Source organism: Anguilla anguilla, chromosome 4, assembly GCF_013347855.1.
Source record: "Anguilla anguilla isolate fAngAng1 chromosome 4, fAngAng1.pri, whole genome shotgun sequence".
NCBI lineage: Eukaryota > Metazoa > Chordata > Actinopteri > Anguilliformes > Anguillidae > Anguilla > Anguilla anguilla.
Genome location: NC_049204.1, coordinates 12,435,443 through 12,453,828, shown reverse-complemented (window position 1 = coordinate 12,453,828; position 18,386 = coordinate 12,435,443). Strand labels below are relative to the sequence as shown.

The 18,386-nt window shown below is 45.4% G+C and overlaps 1 protein-coding gene across 3 annotated transcripts in view; it reads right to left on the bottom strand.

The window, feature by feature from the left end:
• The window catches only part of rab6ba (RAB6B, member RAS oncogene family a), a 69,704-nt gene that overhangs the window by 21,096 nt on the left and 30,222 nt on the right, over positions 1 to 18,386 (bottom strand). For 2 of the 3 annotated variants that reach the window (XM_035414111.1, XM_035414113.1), the window contains exons 2-5: positions 17,021 to 17,079; positions 5,182 to 5,235; positions 4,595 to 4,721; positions 3,337 to 3,448 (exon numbers count right to left, since the gene is read on the bottom strand). In XM_035414111.1, coding sequence (XP_035270002.1) covers positions 3,337 to 3,448; positions 4,595 to 4,721; positions 5,182 to 5,235; positions 17,021 to 17,079 — 352 coding nt within the window. The remainder of the gene's footprint in view (positions 1 to 3,336; positions 3,449 to 4,594; positions 4,722 to 5,181; positions 5,236 to 17,020; positions 17,080 to 18,386) is intronic. The other variant, XM_035414112.1, reaches the window with a different exon arrangement.

Sequence of the window (18,386 nt, the reverse complement as noted above, 5' to 3'; positions counted from 1 at the left end):
TTAAGCACGCAATCAACCTTTTACTTTTTAAACTGCACCTGTGATAAAATACCAATGAACATTTCAACGAGCCAAAATACGTCTCTTGGCAAAATGTCATAAAGATTAATCATAAAAACATCTGTTTGCCATTGATACTTTGAAACGGAATTAGAACAGCTAGAAATGATATTTCTGTCACCAGTGTAATTGTAATTGCCTGTTAAATTAAATGTCTGGAGTTAGACACAATGTCAGCCATAATCAGTCACAGTCAATAGGCAATATTCTGCTCGTCAGGCCTAGAATACGCCAATATCCATTTTTGCGACTGCCTGTAATTTTAGTGGGACAAATTATGTCGACAAGTCAGTATTATGTATTATGTTGACAAGCCAGTGTAGCGTATTAACACTGACAGTATAATGATTTAAATATATTTTGCCAATGAGCAATTCTATACTTCTAACTAACATTTCAAATGACATAATTACATAGCGTGACCTGTGTAGTCTTTCAGGAATGGAAGGGGAACGAATCGCATATGGAGGTAACACCCAGGGGCATCACTCAGCAGGCCACCCTAAAAAGGCTTCTCACGAAGAGAAAACCAAAGATCAGAAAACCAAGCTTTCTCTCACCCAAGGGATTTTCATAAAGGATGTTCACTGAGGCTCTTAGACTGCCAAGAATGATCAAATATGTAATGGATTGTACAGTTTCAAAGCAGTCAAGCAAAAAAATGGCAGTTGTTCGAGTGGGTAATCAAATTGCACAGATGAAAATTTGCATATAGCTGTCAGTAAACCAGCGCAAAATTGTATTTCTGTTACAAAGCAATCTTTTCTGTTGACACGCTGTTTTTAATGCAATAAATATTGCAAAAATAATTATAACAGGTAACAAAAAAATGTTATACTGTTTATCTGAAAAATTCTGCATGATTTTGATCCTATGAAATGGTAGTTAGGTCTCCTTTCTCACGTTGTGAATGAATATACACTGCAGTGTCATTATGCGAGTCAGGATTCCCACATGTACATTTCCCCATGAAATTCTCTCTGCTTACTGAAAACTGATTATTGGTATCCACACTGACTTCTTCAATACAAACTATTCCATGGTCCATAAGTTCTGCACTTACGGATCAGAACTACCATCTAGAATTTAACTGCTTTGATCACTGAAGAGGCCTGCATCTCTTGCTTTGACACAGTGAAGACTTTGTCAGGGCTGAAGCTTATCTGAGCAAATTCACGGCAAGAGAAAAAAGCATACATTTTGCAGTTAACAAATACATGAAATCACAACCTTTAACCCTTTAAGGTATAAGATCACAAATATGTGATTCGAATGTTCTTAACTGAACATTCTAATGCTGATGCAACAATCATTGCTGCAGTACTGCAAGCAGTAAAGTTCTAGAACACTGACACAGAATTTTGAGAATTTGAGCCCTACTCTTGAAAGGGTTAAGGCTGGTTGAATACTCCCTGACATCTGTTAGCACAGGGCATCAGTACAGACAAATTTGGTAATTCTGCTACATCCACCCTTTCTGTGCTACATATGCTATCCCGCTCATTATTCAAGCCCTTGTGCCGTCCCAACTGAACCACTGCAGCTCCCTCCCTGCTGATTTCCCTGTGGGAGCCGTCAAGACGCTCCCTTTCCCAGGATTCATCTACAATCAGCCAGATTACACAGATCACGCCTCTCCTCATCTCCATTCCACTGGCTCATGGTGGTCGGCCCAGATGAAGCACAAGTGCGTCGTCTTAGCCTAATGGTGCAGCATTAGGAAGAGCTCCCTCTTACCTCCAGTCTGTCATCGCCACACCTTACACTGCTGCCAGGGCATCACACTTTACGCTCACTGTCTATTTCTGTCCTGCACCAACTAACTGGCATCTAAGTTTATGTAGTAGGATCAGGTAATAATTACTATTATGGGTTATGACTCTAATGACTTATCAGCTGCCCTTGTCTAAACCTGTATGATGCACTTATGTAAGTCACTGTGTAAAAGAGACTCTGCTAAATGCCTAAATGTAAATGTAATTTAAAGCATATCAAACAGATGACTATAGGCCACTTTTCAGACGCAGACAAATGACCACAGATATCAATGGAGACGTACAGTAGCAGTGTAGAGATTCTCATTTACTTCTGAAACCTACTGCCATTCTGAATTACCAGCAGGGCCTGTCACTCTGTTTTTAACGAGAAGTAACTAAAACAATGGATGTGGTATTATTTATAAGTCTGAAAAAACTCAAACAACCATGCCAATTAATCACATATTCTGCTAAAACGCCTTGCAAACGGTGCTCCACTTGAGTTTCCACAACAAACAACATTCATCTATATGACATGGACTTAAAGCACAGAAATGTATCTTTCCAGCAAGGTAGCTGCCTCTGAGTAATTTTCTCGTGCAATAATTACTCCAGACGGGAGAAGAAACATTAATGTCTAGAGGAAGCTGACAGGTCTGTCTGGGCGATATTATGCAGGGTGAGGACGAGAGAGGAAAGAAGGTCATTGATTAACATGAAGGAAAACATTGGATCCCTCGGGTAATTCTTATTTACTGCCGGCCTCATTTGATTCCGAAATAACACTGCACACCGTTAAATGGTCACTCAGGGATAACGAAACACAACAGAAGCTTGTAAAGTAACGATAGTTCTAATTAGAGATGAAAAATGGCCATGGGGCACACAAGTCAAACTGAACTCTGAAAGTAAATCACGTGCCCCCTCCTTCTGAACTCTCTCTGCCCTTGGGATGGAGAAGATGTTAATGTGCAACACAGAGAGCATGGGCTCTGGGGTATGTCCCAAACCAGGTGCTTCTTACTTAACTGCGGGCTATAAGGAGACAGTGTGCAGAGAGTCCTTTTATGGCTAAAACGTGTCCGGAGGCTCTGCGCTGTCTCCTCCCTCCCCTGGGGGACGACCTCTGGGCAGTGTGCCATGGCAGAGCTTCCAGGAGTCATAGGACTTCACAAATATCCCCAGCCAATTAGGCGGCCATTGATCTGCTAACACGCTAACGAGAGGAGGGCTCTTTCGATGTGCACGGGAAATGTTTTAGTTACGGTCCACCGCTTCTCGCTCCCTCCCTGCGTCGCACCCTACTTAGAAGAAAAGCCTCGTCCTGCCGTGACCTTAAAAAAAGAATCTCCTCGGATTTCTGGATAAGACACATCCATGTCTTTCATTAAATAAAGTAATCTAAGGTGGGGTAGGTGCCAACTTTGTGACCATAAACAGAACTTGGTGAGCTAGACTGCATGTCAGAATATGTGAGGGATGTGCTTGCAAGCTCGATTATAAAAGCCAAAGTTCTCACCTCTTATCTGCCAAGTCTGTTTTGTTGCCCACTAACATAATGATGACGTCACTTCCTCTTTCTGTTCTGACATCATCGATCCATTTGGAAGTCTGCTGAAAGGAATTCATATCTGTGGAGAAATAGGAGACACATTACAGTGTCGAAGATGCATTTAGGAAATATGCCTGGTTTTACAACCTCTGCATTCTTGGAAACATACCTGTGGTTGTAAACTAAAATTAAATTAATGAAGGGGAAAAATATTTCAGTGTGTTCAGATGCTGTGACTTCTACACAGTAAAACCAAAGTGTATAAAAACACCCTTAAATAAAACCCAATCAAAGTTCACTGTACATATATCAAATTGTTACATACACACACATATATACATATTCATCAGTATAGGAAATAGCCACCTTGTTTACAATGAGAATTTGATCTTTGAGTAAAAAATATGGAGCAGTCAGTCTCTCTAATGAGAATCTTATAAATGTTCATGATAAATGCATGATCTCTAAGGTTTACCTCACTGCTCCTAACTAACAGGGAAACTGTGCCTTTGTTTAAAGGTGAAAACGAATGCGCTCTTTAGCATGGCTGCTATGTTTGCCTATAAAATTGGGTTTACAGTTCATCTCCCCAGGGCTGGGATTCTAACGTGGCTCCATTTCTCTCGCTTGCGAGCATATTAAACCCCGGCCCTGATCGCTACGATGGGATTTCAGGACAATAAAGCTGTCCTCTTTTATAGAGAAAGATACCAGCGCGAGCCCCAGCGGGACTGCTTTACATGGTCATACTGTTGATGCCCAAATGAAGACATGCTTAGGACAACCACGGAGGTACAATGGCTATGCAGAGTGGGCTGAAATCATGACATTGATCATAATTGTAAAATAACTCCTCTCGTTTGTGTGTGTGTGTGTCTGTCTGTGTGTGCCCACATGCGTGAGGGCGTGCATTCATGTATGTGTGTATGTGTGCGTGTGTGTGCACGCATGTGTGTGCATGTTTGTGTATGTGTGTGTGTGCGTGTGCGTGTGGGCGTGGGGGTGTGAATATGTGTATGGGCGTGTGCATGTGCGTGTTTGTGTGTGCGTGTGTGTGTGGGCGTGGGCATGTGCACATGTGCATGTGCGTGTGTGTGTGCATATGTGTATGGGAGTGTGTGCGTGTCTGTGTGGGCGTGTGCATATGTGTATGGGCGTGTGTGCGTGTACGTGTGTGCATGTGCATGGGTACGTGCGCGCAGTGCGCCACGCCTCTGTGACTCACTTGTGATGTCGTACACCACCACGGCCACGGTGGAGTCGCGGATGTAGCTGGGGATGAGGCTCCGGAAACGCTCCTGCCCCGCCGTGTCCCACAGCTGCAGCCTCACCTGGAGTTCAGAGGAACAGGGCTGAGCCGGGTGAGATTATTCACAGTTAATCCACACCCGGGGGGCACGGACCTCTCTCCCCCACCTCAAGCTCACGCCACGTCAGATCTCAGTACGGCTAGTACGAGCGGACATGGCGCTATGCAGATAAAAATGCCATTACTTAGGACTAATTACATTTCCAACAGGATGCAGTTCAAACAGATAGGTCTTTGCAAAGACAATCTGTTTGAACAGTTATGTAACGGCTACATTGTTTGAAACATCATGCGGCTAAATAGCATCAATCAAGTTTTTGTGTATAATTATGTGGTTTAGAAAAATCACTGGCGTTAGTTCATACTAAAGGCTAAATTACAGGGGAAGCATTGCACACAATGACTGTACCAGAACCTAAGGCATCAGATTTAGAGTAAATTACATATGAACTGCAGAAAACTTATAGTAAGAGTAAGTTGTTGATGAGCAAAAAATAACTTACCGTTCGGTCTTCTAAGTACATGGTTTTTGATAAGAAGTCAATTCCAATTGTAGCCTGTAATCATAAAAAAACACTGTATTACAAGAAGTGACTATTTGCATATAGCAATAAAAAAAGACACAACACACTCATGGAAAAAAAAAATCTACTTCAAACACAAGGAATTATGTGGAAAAACACCCCAGTTGATGTCATTAAATCCAGCCATAAAACTGATAAAACTGCATGGCCAGCCAGGATAACAACTGTGAGGCGCTTGGATGTGATATCTGCTTTACACCTGCACAGCACCCTGGGATTACCCAGTCATTTTCCAATTATCCTTGACTACCTAATTGTCAGGTCCTCGACACATTAGGAACTGGGTCTCGGTCATTAAAACAACCCGCCCTGCCTTATGAAAACAGTAGCATTTCGCACGTGCAGTCACAAAAAGATTGCCACTGCTCCCACACGCACAAGGCTCAACTGATTGCTCCCCCCCCCCCCATTGTCAAGGTCGACGCAGACATGGCCCCACCCACTGTGAAGAGCCCTTTACCGCCATCGCCGAGCCCTCGTTAAACAAATGACGGTGTTCGGACAACAGGGCAGCGCCGCCGTCGCCACGCATGTCACCACGCATGTCACCACGCATGTCACCACGCATGTCGCCACTGAAGGACACGGCTGGGACGCGGCTCGCCCATAATTCACGAGCAGCCGCACCCGCTTCACAGAAAGAGAAAAGGAACGCGCAAGTTTAATTGCTCCCGATTAGCATACCGGCCAGGCCGAGAAGGCCTTGAAATCTCTGTGCTTGACGATAGCCCTGACAGGCGAGCGCTGAGCCCAGAACGTGCTGCGTTTGGTCGCGATGGAGCGGGCGCAGGGATTTTCGTAGCACTGCGAAGGCATGCATAATTCACCTCGGAACTGCAACAGTTTGTGCATGCTTCCAGCTCACGCCGATACCAGGCTTTCCTTACGCGGACCCTTTTGCTTTGAAATGAACAGAAATCCTGTGGGAGACTCTGGGTTCTGAGAAGCTAAATCTTGCCAGACATTTCACACTTCATCTGTTTAGCTTTCAGTTAGCTATGGTCGCTACCCTCAGGCGCATCGGCAGAAAACAGCACCACCCTAAGCTGCACACTCTCCCAAAGAAGACGCATCACAGACTGCACCCATACTCTCAAATCTACATACAGGATATAGTGGTACTTTCTTTTGTTACAATTTTGTGAATAAGGCCCATTGAGAATATAGCTTTGTGTAGGTAGACCAGGACTTTATCCACAATGGACCAATTTTTGAATGGTGATTAATTTTTACAGCAGTTATATTAAGTTTGAGGAATTTGTGAACATATTCCCATCCAAAAAACAAGATGAATGAATATTAATAAAGGGTGTGGATAATTTTTATAATCTGGCACGCCTCTGTAATACTAATGGTCAAAGGAATTTTGAAGAAGGACATATGAAACAATTGTTGCAGAGCAATAAATACTTGAATATGAAATTAGGAACCATTTCCACTACAGTAAGAGGGCAGAGCACACGCATTATACCCACAGAAGTGTTTTAGCCACAGGAAAGGGAATGTTTAATGTTATAGCTCTCGAGCAAACCATCTCATTTAACCCTCAAGCATCTCCGGATTTGCTGACTAACCACAGATCCAGGAGAACTTGGCAGTGAGAGAGGCACAGGAAGAAGGAAGTGGCTGAGCTACAGTAAGGTGCTAAGACACTGCGAGAGAGCCTTTTAGAGTGGAGCAGGAAGCTTATTGATCGCAGGGTCTGGAGTGGAGCGGATGAACTCCCAACAACGGATAACGACTCTGGGCAGTCATGCATGTCTGCCGCATGGACGCACGGCCTTTGTGTATAATCTTGTCGAGGAAGATAAGGCCCGCTACTGACAAATGCAATTAATGATAACGAAAAGACGTGCTGGCCAGGACTCTGGAAGAGAGACATCTCTAGAGCAGCACGACAGGGCGGACAGACGCGCGCGGCACGGCTAAGACGTGCGGAAGGGGCACTTCCATTTCCGCTGGTTAATCTTGAAGGGCGCAGCTTTGCTAACGGTTTTTTACAAGAGGCGTGAGCTTGCGCCCCACCGCATTCGATACCGGTTTATTAGATTAGCGCTGACCGGCCGATGGCATGCGCGACTGCTTCCCTGCACGTTTACGTGAATTACACAGATGTGTGCGCATGCACGGGGGGGGGGGGGGGGGGGGGGGGGCGGGAATAATGAACCGCACACTGGCTGCCTTATGGGGCTCAGGTGAATACTTTTTTTTTTGCAATAATAATACACTGCGGGATGACCTGTCACAATTTCAGAGAGGCTGGCCATTTGAAGCCTATTTGGTGGAAGCAGACTTATAGCTGCAACCTTCTGTTGTCCTTTCCACGTTTGATGGCAATATGGCACGCAATATACTAAGTGCAGTAAAAATGCTTTAAAAAAAAGAAGAAGATGCTTTCCAGGAAGAGCATTCATAGCTTGTAAGAACCTACATCTATCTATAGAGCTTATAAGGATCAGTCTCTGTCACCATCTTACATGCAGTCTCTAAGGCCCAGTGTCTCCCGGCCATATAGTCACTAAGGCCCAGTGCCTCCCTGTCATATAAACAGGCTCTAAGGCCCAGTGCACCTCTGTCATATAAACAGACTCTAAGGCCCAGTGTACCTCTGTCATATAAACAGTCTTGAAGGCCCAGTGTATCTCTATCATATAAACAGACTCTAAGGCCCAGTGTATCTCTATCATATAAACAGTCTCTAAGGCCCAGTGTATCTCTGTAATAGAAACAGACTCTAAGGCCCAGTGTACCTCTATCATATAAACAGTCTTGAAGGCCCAGTGTATCTCTATCATATAAACAGACTCTAAGGCCCAGTGTACCTCTATCATATAAACAGTCTTGAAGGCCCAGTGTATCTCTATCATATAAACAGACTCTAAGGCCCAGTGTATCTCTATCATATAAACAGACTCTAAGGCCCAGTGTATCTCTGTCATATAAACAGACTCTAAGGCCCAGTGTATTTCTATCATATAAACAGTCTCTAAGGCCCAGTGTCTCCCTGTCATATAAACAGTCTGTGATGCCCAGTGTATCCCTGTCATATAAACAATCTTGAAGGCCCAGTGTATCTCTATCATATAAACAGTCTCTAAGGCCCAGTGTATCCCTGTCATAGAAACAGTCTCTAAGGCCCAGTGTCTCCCTGTCATAGAAACAGTCTGTGATGCCCAGTGTATCTCTGTCATACAAACAATCTTGAAGGCCCAGTGTATCTCTATCATATAAACAGTCTCTAAGGCCCAGTGTATCTCTATCATATAAACAGTCTCTAAGGCCCAGTGTATCTATCTGTACACAGTTCATAAGACTCTCCTTGTTACATAAACAGCATGTAGGGTCTAGAAAATCTCTCTATATACACTATGCTATATACACACTCACACTAATGCCCAGCCTATGTCTCATCTTACACACAGACTAATCCCAAGCCTATGTCTCATTTTACACACAGACTAATCCTAAACCTGTGTCTCCATCTTCATCTTACACACAGACTCCAATGCTGAGCCCCTATCTCTGTCATGCACACTAAAGAGCAGCGTCTGCCTCCATTTTACACTCAGAGCCTCAGAGCCTGGGCAGCGCAGCGCAGCACGCTGCCCTCTGCCCACTTCACAGCAGACGAGGAAATCAGCATCTGAGTCACGTACCGGTTTCCCTGGCAATGCCGGCTGCTGCAGCGGGTTCTCTCCAGGGCTTCGCAGCCAGAGTCGAGACCTCACAGTCTCTGTCCCCCCGAAAAAAAAAAAAAGGATCGCATTACCGCGGGCTGCCCGTCTCCCCTTCCGAATGCGGTGACGTGACCACGCCTACAGGCCAGGTACAGGAAAAGTTGAACCGCTAAAACATTATCTGTGCATACGGTCCCGTGGCCGAAAAAACAGACAGCCCGTTCGTTTGTTTTCGGACGCAACTGCAAGTTTGGCTATGTCCTTTAGCATTGCTCAGTAACTCACTGTGCTTTCAAGCAAGTTTTGGAAGACCGTGAAGGACAAAGCAATGCTGCCAATCTTGACAGAAGTGGATTCTACAGTAAAAGGTGAGAAAATTCTGGCTTAAGAGATGGTAGGAAATAATGGCAGGTTTCTGTAGCCTTCCTCGCTGTTAAATACCGCCATGTTGGAAGCACAAAGGGGATGGAGTTTTCATGCTGAAAGGTGGAATGAGCCTTTCTCTCACTCCTGTGTTAAATATAGAATGCCACACGGAGGACGGCTCACACGCGTATGAAATCCAGAGGAATTATTCATAACCTTTTCAATTTTTAACGACTGCACGTCAACGTTAAAACGCGGCGCTCTCCTGTCTGACCCATTCTGCCGTGATTCTGAGTAGCCCGCTGAAAGAAATTAGAATCAAATTAAATTAAAGCAACAAAATGTTTTTAAAAATTATTTTAACACATGCAATGGCTACATTGGAGCTCCAGCAACAGCACTAGCACTTTCTATTTAAAGCGACTCAACAATACCGTGAATCAAAGCCTGGACTTTACTGTCCCTGGGTCCACCGCACCAAAATGCCATAGCATTTGAAGAATGAAAGAATTTAGCCCATATCACCAGGGACAAAAGGCTAGGAGCTCCAGAAACACTGAGAAGCTTTAATGATCTGCCTTGGGCACTGTCACCCTCCTGTTATCTTCTGGTCGAGGGCCAGTTATGGTAAAAAGAACATGAGTTAAAAAGAAAATCAGCCTGAAATTAAAGACACCAAACTCTCTGTCCATCTGTCATGGCCGTACAAGATGCCATCCCAAACAGTCAAACTTTAAATGAGGTATCCATGCTCAATTACAAGGTGAAATACAAATAATAAAAGACATCAAGTGACATCAAATGCCCTGCGATAAATTGGTTGGCCTGTCCAGGGCGTATTCCTGCCTCTCGCCCCAATGCACGCTGGGATAGGCTCCAGCGTCCTCCGCGATCCTGTCCAGGATACGTTGGTATAGACAATGGATGGACAGATGAACGTGACATCAAAAACAGGATACCGGTATTTTGATTTTGGCAAATCATCTTGGTGGAGTTGTGGAAGATTTTCAAGAAGATCTACAGGTATTTAGCTGGGACTTAGAGGGGTCCCTTTAATGCTTTCAATGCATAGATAAGCGAAATGTCACGGTTGGTTGGCAAGTTGCCGTTTCGGCATCAATGGGTCCGTTTCTCGTAAGACAAACAACGGAACACACACCAATGCAATTTAATTAAGCTTCATTGATAAAATATAACAAGTTCAATGGAGCCTTATAGAGCCCTCATAGAGAGAGAGAGAGAGAGAAAGGGACAGACAGACAGACAGACAGTGAGAGAGACAAACAGAGAGAAAGAGTGAGAGATATAGAGAGGTAGAGAGAGAGAGAGCGAGAGAGAGAGAGAGAGAGATAGAGATATGACATCAGAAGACACAGATGGCATAAATTTGAACATTCATAACTCAGCTTTTCTAGGGGGGTGTGGAGGCCTGTCGAAACATGCACCAGGTCGGCGGGGTTTACACCTCAATATATCTCCATGTGACGGATCAGGGCCAATTTAGAACAAATTGATTAGACTGCAGACAGGACAGTTCTGCCAGACAGACGGGCAGGACTAGCGGCTGCAGGAGCAGGAAGCACGGGGACGGTGTCTTGCGGTGCCCGGGATCGATGGATCTGCCAGGCACCACTTCCCAGAGATCTCACAGATGAGTTTGTTAGCCAATGGACTCAAGCAGTCACGTAGATACCACATAGTCCATTTATAGATCTACATATAATGGAGCTTTTGCTTTGGGTCCTGCAGGGAAACAATTAACTTGAAATCCTCAAATAGTTACTGAACATTTTGTTCAATGAGTTACCCCCACAAAAATACTTTCATTATAATAATAATAATAATAGTAATAAATTTAAAGAACAAACTAATCTACACTGGCAAATGATTCACAAAAGAGCAATCCCCATTTACCGTAGGTACATTTCCTTTTGTATTTATTCTCAAAGCAACTTTACATATCTTGTTCCAACTATTTTCTAATTAAAGAAATCAAAATCAATCAAATTGGCAACGATGATTCGTGATAAAAAAACGGTTTTCTTTCACACATACATAATTTTGATGTTTTTTTTTTTCCATAGTTAAACAGTTTGTATTGTCTTTGGAATTGCTGCTGTGAATGAAAGTAAAAAAAAACAAAAACATTTATTTCCTAAACTGCAATGCTGACAAACTATCCTGTCCTGCAAGTTCTTATTAAAGACCAGAACAATCACGAACCACCTACTCCACTCTAGTCACAGACTGTCTAGTGCTGTCTCACCTGGACTTACAGCAGTCCACAAATGGCAGGCTTTCCCCCACGCATCACTGCACCTCTCCACCGGCGACTGCCAGTGACCCACATTTAAAACCCAGCCGCAGCGTTACAGGGAGTCAAAGGGAACAGCTCTCCCTAACCGGCAAGCCCAATCGCTTCCTGTATCCCAGCTAAGCCCCTGCAATCTTCTTCCACTGGCCACTCTGCAGTCTCGCACCTTCAGTGCCACGTCTGCTCCCCACTCTGACCCAACAGGGGTGAAACAAGTTTCATGTATCAGTCAGGACTGCAGACCGCCTGTCAGTCCACAAGTGCGGGCTGAAAACCTCCTCTAACACCTCAGATCGCTTCCGTTCTTAGACTTTATTTTCTTATTTCATTTACGTTCCCTCTGTATAGCTGCAATATTGCTGTATAAAGAGCATTGTGAAAAGTTGCACGCCTAATATCCCATTTCATTCACTTGTGTAATGGCTGATCAGAATTGTGCTAAATGTACATAGTGTTACTGTCTCCTCTTCTCTGGTGGTTGCAGTTACCCTAGTTATTTGCTCATGGTGCTGTTTTCCATAATGGCCTTTTACAAACATGTCTGCCAAATGAATACATATAATATTAGTACAGAGGAAATGTACATAGAACTGAGAACAATGGGGAATTTGTGCAGTAAGTTTGACTCAATACTAAATCCTCACTAAAACATAAAAAATTATGTTAAATGACAACAGCTTTCAAATGCAGAAACACAGCTGGTATGGTCCAGCTTGCGTTAGTTTTCCCAATTAAAATTCCATCGGCGCTAAATAATAAAATAAAAATGGCTTTCATTTGTCGCCTGGCAAACGTTGCTGAAACAAGTACAGAGCCTGGAACTACAGTTACACACACATATACCCAGCTCTGACTGACAGCCCAGACAGCATTCAGACAACAGTTCTTTTTCTCTTGAGGTGCAGAGGCTTTTTAGTATGTGCAGCAAGCGGCAAGCCACTTACAAGCACCTCCCTGGGGTAGCTGTATGTCTGACGGAGGGTATCTCTACAGTACACAATAATCCAGTCTGGCTATCGTCCCTCTACTCCGTCGCACCCTTTCCAGTGCTCACACACTCTCTTTATCCTGATTCTACTTAATCCCTTTCCCATATTTCCCCTTCACCCTTCATTCTGAACCCCTTCCCGAATCCTTCCGAGGACATAATCCCTACGATTCTAACAACCCCCCCCACCCCACCCTGGAATACACTTCCACACACACGCAGACATACTCACACACGCACACATTCTCTCTCTCTCTCACACACACACACACGCACACATACTCTCTCTCACACACACACACACACACACATACACACACACGCAGACATACTCATACACGCACACACACTCACACACACACACACACACACACACACACACACACAGACATACTCACACACGCACACCAACACGGACACTCCCCAGTAATTGTGAGATAGGCTTTCTCCCCCGGGCACTGATCCTGGGTCGGTGTTAACCCGTCACATTGAACAGTCTGTATTACGGTAATGACTGTTGTAAACGATCCTGATTGTTTGCACATGGAAGAAAACCCCCGGCACTTTCACCACTGCTGCGCTTAGCATCTCCGGGGAGGGCGTGGTATGCTAAAGCCCACAGCCCATTTCTACAAAGCGATGTGACTGTTGAGCCCATAACTCCTCATCTACAACATTACCTACACAATTGCCTCATAGGGTTAAGGCCATAATTTTTCTCCTGCGTTCGAATAACTCTTGAATAGTCACTGTCCCTGTCTTCGGGAACAAGTCTGCAGGAATAACAACAGATCTTCAGGTATCTGATTAGACAGGCAGTAAAAGTCAGCCCACAGCAGTCTCTCTGTCTTCGCTTGTTTTACCCGTGCCATTCATTATTCAGCCGGGTAATTCGTCCTCCTTTTCTCAAATCACCTTGTGTGCCGAGGCGGCTCGGAGAGGGATGATCTCGGAACGCCTTTCGAAACTCACGGGCCACCTCGGGAGATCCCCGCATCTCGAAATAAACCGCCGTCAACCGAGCTGACTCACTCCCCGCCAAACGAATATTTAATGACTAACTGTCACGTCGCGCGTTTCGCTTCGAAGGGACGTGCGATCCCGCTCCGCAGGAAGCGAGGCGGCGAGGCGAGGACGCGCGGCTCGGCGCCGCCGCCGCTTCCGTCGTCCGTTCACCTCTTCGCTCGCCGTCCCGTCCGAGGATGAACGCGACCCCGGACATTTCGGGAAGTTCAGAACCTTCCGCTGTGCCAGGCCTCAACTGGACCGGCCAGAGGTGGCGCCGGTGTCCCACTCCTTAACCGCGCGCTGCAAACACTGCTGACCGGCTACTGTGTACAGTCTTTAAAGGTTTCGGGAGCCCAACTTGAATAGGTCCCGGCCATCAGTTGCAGCACTACCCGTCACCAAATCAGCCACAGGGAAGCGGTGAAATTAAAACTGCGCCCCCTGGGGGACGGAGCGAACGTTATGAACGTGCCGTCGCCGAGGTGTTTGGTCTACGCTCTGATCTACAGGCACACAGCACTGGCACAGGCAGCCTAAACAGTATCCTTGTCCTACTCATGTATCTTGGCTTAGCCAACACAAACAGTTGTGAATGCCCACGTACAGTAGGCTGTGCTGGCCCATCTAATTCCACGCAGGCTCAACCGCATGAATATTTCAGGCTACGCCACTGCTACAAAGTGCTGTCTTTGTTGCAAAAAATACAACGAGCAATTCTTAAAACAGGGACGCACCTGCAACAGGGAATCCGCTGAGCCTTGTGTCCTTACTCAGGGGGTGGGGGTAGGAAAAGGGGGGGGTGGTGGCGGGGGGGGGGGGTAGCTCACGAGCCAAACGAACCGCCTCGTTTCAGATTATCGGCCCGCGTCTGCATTCCTGCAAGCTGTCATTGGACAGGGTCTGCCAGGTGCTGTGTGGAGTGGTTAATGAACACGTGAATGCGTGTGGTCTGGAGCCGCACACGTGAAGCCAGACTGGGGGGGGGGGGGGGGGGGCTGGAGAGCTGTCCTCGGCTACGTGGGGCCCGGGCTGTCTGAGGGCCGCTGAAGAGGTGCACTTACCCCCGGAAGCGTGCGACTCTCCACGCGAGCGGCTCTTAGCTCCGTGCTAGCTGAATTCATTAGCGCTAACGCGAGTGCTTCAATTAGGCCCAGCTGAATCCCTTCCCTAGTGGGTGGAGAGGGTGCACCAACCTCCCCAGACCCCCCCCCCCCCCCCCCCCCCCCACCCCCCCCTTCAGCCTCTGTAATCACAGAGCCTCACTTCCCTTAAGATAAGAGCCCAGCTATTTTCACGGAGATTAGAAGCTGTAGGAGAGGTTTTGGTCAAGAGCGCATTTTTACAAGCTCATATTCCCAGAATGCATTTTGAGCGCTGGTCTCACATAAATAATCCGATAACACAGTTCATTCCACGCTTCGTCTTTGTTAATCCAAATCTTATTGTTAAAACAGTGAAACGGTGCTCTGTATTCAATCAACATTTCAGTAGATGCAAGCGCTACACTTTTTCTTGATAACTGGGGTTTTTGTAGTTGCTGGGTTTTCCAAACTGAGTGCAGAAACTTAAAGAAAAAAAGAATTCTTACTTTCAAAATTAATTAAAGTTTAGGACAAATGTTGACTGAATCCCATTCAGTGTCTTAGAAATGCAGTAGCACAAGGAAATGGGATGCTCTTTGCAATGCTTAATAGTAAAATCATTACAATACAAGACAGCTCGATCACCTCAGAAAAGAAAATGGTGTTGTTAAATTTGCATGCTTCCTCCATTTCCAAAAATAACCCTCACAAAGTATATGTATTATTATTATTATTATTATTATTATTATCATTTTCACCAATAATAATCATCATCATAATTATTATTTTTTAAAATAATAATAATAGATACATAGCCGAAATATAGTGCCATATGATCCCGTGAGAAACCTGTCTCACCCACACTGGTACCTGGGTGAAGCCTGGAAGCCATTTTTTCACCAGAACACTCACCGCAGTTCAACTGAGGGTGAGAGGGAGGTGGTGATTAGGTGGTCATGTTGGGAATTTTGCCAGGCCGATCCAGGACATGGCTAATTTATAAGATAAATCTTTGGTGCACTAGAAGCAGACCAGCTGAATGAACTACATCGTTGTCAATAACCAAATTTTTTAAATCAGCGCATAAATCTCCTTCCTGCTACAGAAAGCAGAAAGAATTTCAATACGACAAAGGTTCATTAACAACGAGCCCAGCAACAGGCCCCAGTAGTATTGACAATAGGCTGCCTTGCTCTCTTGCTGTACCTAATGACGAGAATGAAAGGCCTTGTTCCTGACACATAATAGGGAGAATACAATCCCAAACCGTTCCTCGCTCTCCTTTTGAACAGTCGTCACAGTCTCTGCTGAAACGCGAACGCGCGTATCATACGCAGAGATGAGGAGCCAATCTAAATTCAACAAAGACGGGGAAAACTGCTGAGGGCACCGAATACAGAGAGGGGGGAGGAGTCATCAAGACCAGACACACCAAAAAGTGGGGGTTGCGGGGGGGGGGGGTCTTCTGAGGCGTGTCAATGTCAACGTTTCAGAAGTGCTGCTTCGAACACCTCATGTTGGGTAAAGACCACTGCCAGAGCGTGCTGCCACACCGAGAACTTTAGTCAAAACACACGCCATCCATTTCAGATGAGGTGTAAAAAATCTGAGCCAACAGTAGTTTTTTCAGGCAAAAACATTTTTTTAAATTCTGATATGTATAAATACCATTTTGCGCAAAGACCCACCCCGAGACACTAGACATTATTGTAACCCAATCAACTCCATCTAATGGAAAACCATTGAGATGCCTGCTCTGTCATGGAAGTGAGAGAGCCTGGGTCCCATATTGAGCAAAGGGGACTCTCCCGACTCATTACTGCAGATAAGACATTAATTAATACGAGGATAAGCAGATATGACATCGGCGCAGTTCACAAAGATGGGCGGCTTCAGAGAGGTAGCGCGAAGCACCTTAAAGTACTATCATGATTCAAGGCAGTGAGACAAGCTCATAACAGATATTCAACAGGGTGAAAACAAGCAAGGAGAACGCATTTCCTTCCTCCGTATCAGTGCTGGAAGGGCGTGCCATAGCAGCTTGATGAAGAGCGCGTTTCGCCTCAGAGATGAGTACATAAAACACAGGCAGGTTTGAAACCCGCTCCGCAAACCCGGCAGCTTTCTGTTCTGCGAGGGTTCAATGAGTATAACGTGCGTGTCAACTATTTCTGTCTGGAGGTTTTTTTTTTTTAGTGCTTTCATAACTGCAGAATAAAAGAGACGCATGGCGCATTCAATTATGAGAGAATGGCAGTCTTATAGCCAGCAAATGAAGAGTTACAGTGACATGCACAGCGTGGAGCCGGAGCACGGGGCCTACCTGATACGTGTTGTCGAAGCTGTCGTACATGAACCTCGTGATCAGAGACGTCTTCCCAACTGAAAGAGAACAGGTTAAAGAGGTTAAAAAGTTACCGCTTTCAAAGAGACAGGGACATCAAACGTTAACAACTCATGTTCCACGCGCCCTGCCTGAGCAACCCAACAGGTGCGATAGCAACCATGACGTGTTTGTCTTTGTGGAGAGACTCCAGATCTTTGGCCAGGAAAGTATGTATCAAGAAAACTTTAAACAAGCTCATTGCAAACTCAACAGCATCGACCACTGAGAACTCACTTAAAGTGAAACTTGTTCCCCTTCGATTTCACCCATTAAACGGTTCAGTCAATATCAGCTTTGCTCATGTGCAACTGACAAATGAAAATGCAGGCAAATAAAAGACAAACACACATGCGTGACTGCGTGCACACACATACACACGCACGCACACACACACGCACAAATGCACGCGCGCACACACACACACACACACACGTACACACACACACGCATGCACACACGCACACACACACGTACACAAACACATACACACACGCACACACACACACAAACATGCACACACACACACACAAACACACACACGCACACACACACGTATGTGAGCACAGGATTCAGGATTAAAAAACAGTCCTCAAAGCTAAGCAGAGGAAAAACAGGTCTGCATTGATTGGTGCGCATCAGGAGACTGTGATGATGTGTGTGTGTGTGTGTGTGTGTGTGCTCCAGCTGTGCAGAGCAGCCACCAGCTCAAAGTCATTTAAATGCAAATTTGCTCAAAGACAAGAGTCCATCAGATTTTCAAGTGAGAAGGATTCAAATTAATAGGGCTCATAACGCCTCATTAAAGCTTTTGAGTAAAAGAAAAATTATCATTTCAGCTTCCCCCCGCCCCACCCTAAACAAACCACTTTCAGATATTGATCCTGCGAGCTCGGTTGCCAAGAGAGCAGCTGACGTGCTTGGAGGTGGTGCCTGCCTTCGTTCCAGAGGCTGAGGACACTTTGTGCCTTTAGCTGTCTTTTTGGTTTCTGCGTGTCAGTTGGAGAGAGAAGGGTTAGCCTTGCAAGCAGGCTACAGGTGATTGGGCTAACAGCACCTTCGCCGAGGTATAGCAGAGGCAATTATGTCATCACATCACCGCAGGGCTTTTCAAAATGGTGGGACGTGTTTGGTCCTTTCCCAAAACAATCACGCTTGGAGCGCCTTCTGTGAGGCGAACACTAGCACCTTAGAAATACACTCATCTCACCGGAAAAGTGCCCTGCTTATTTATTTTTACAGACCAGTCACGAAACTTTGGGACTGCGCTTCCAGAAGTATCCATCGAAATTACTGGTGGCTGATC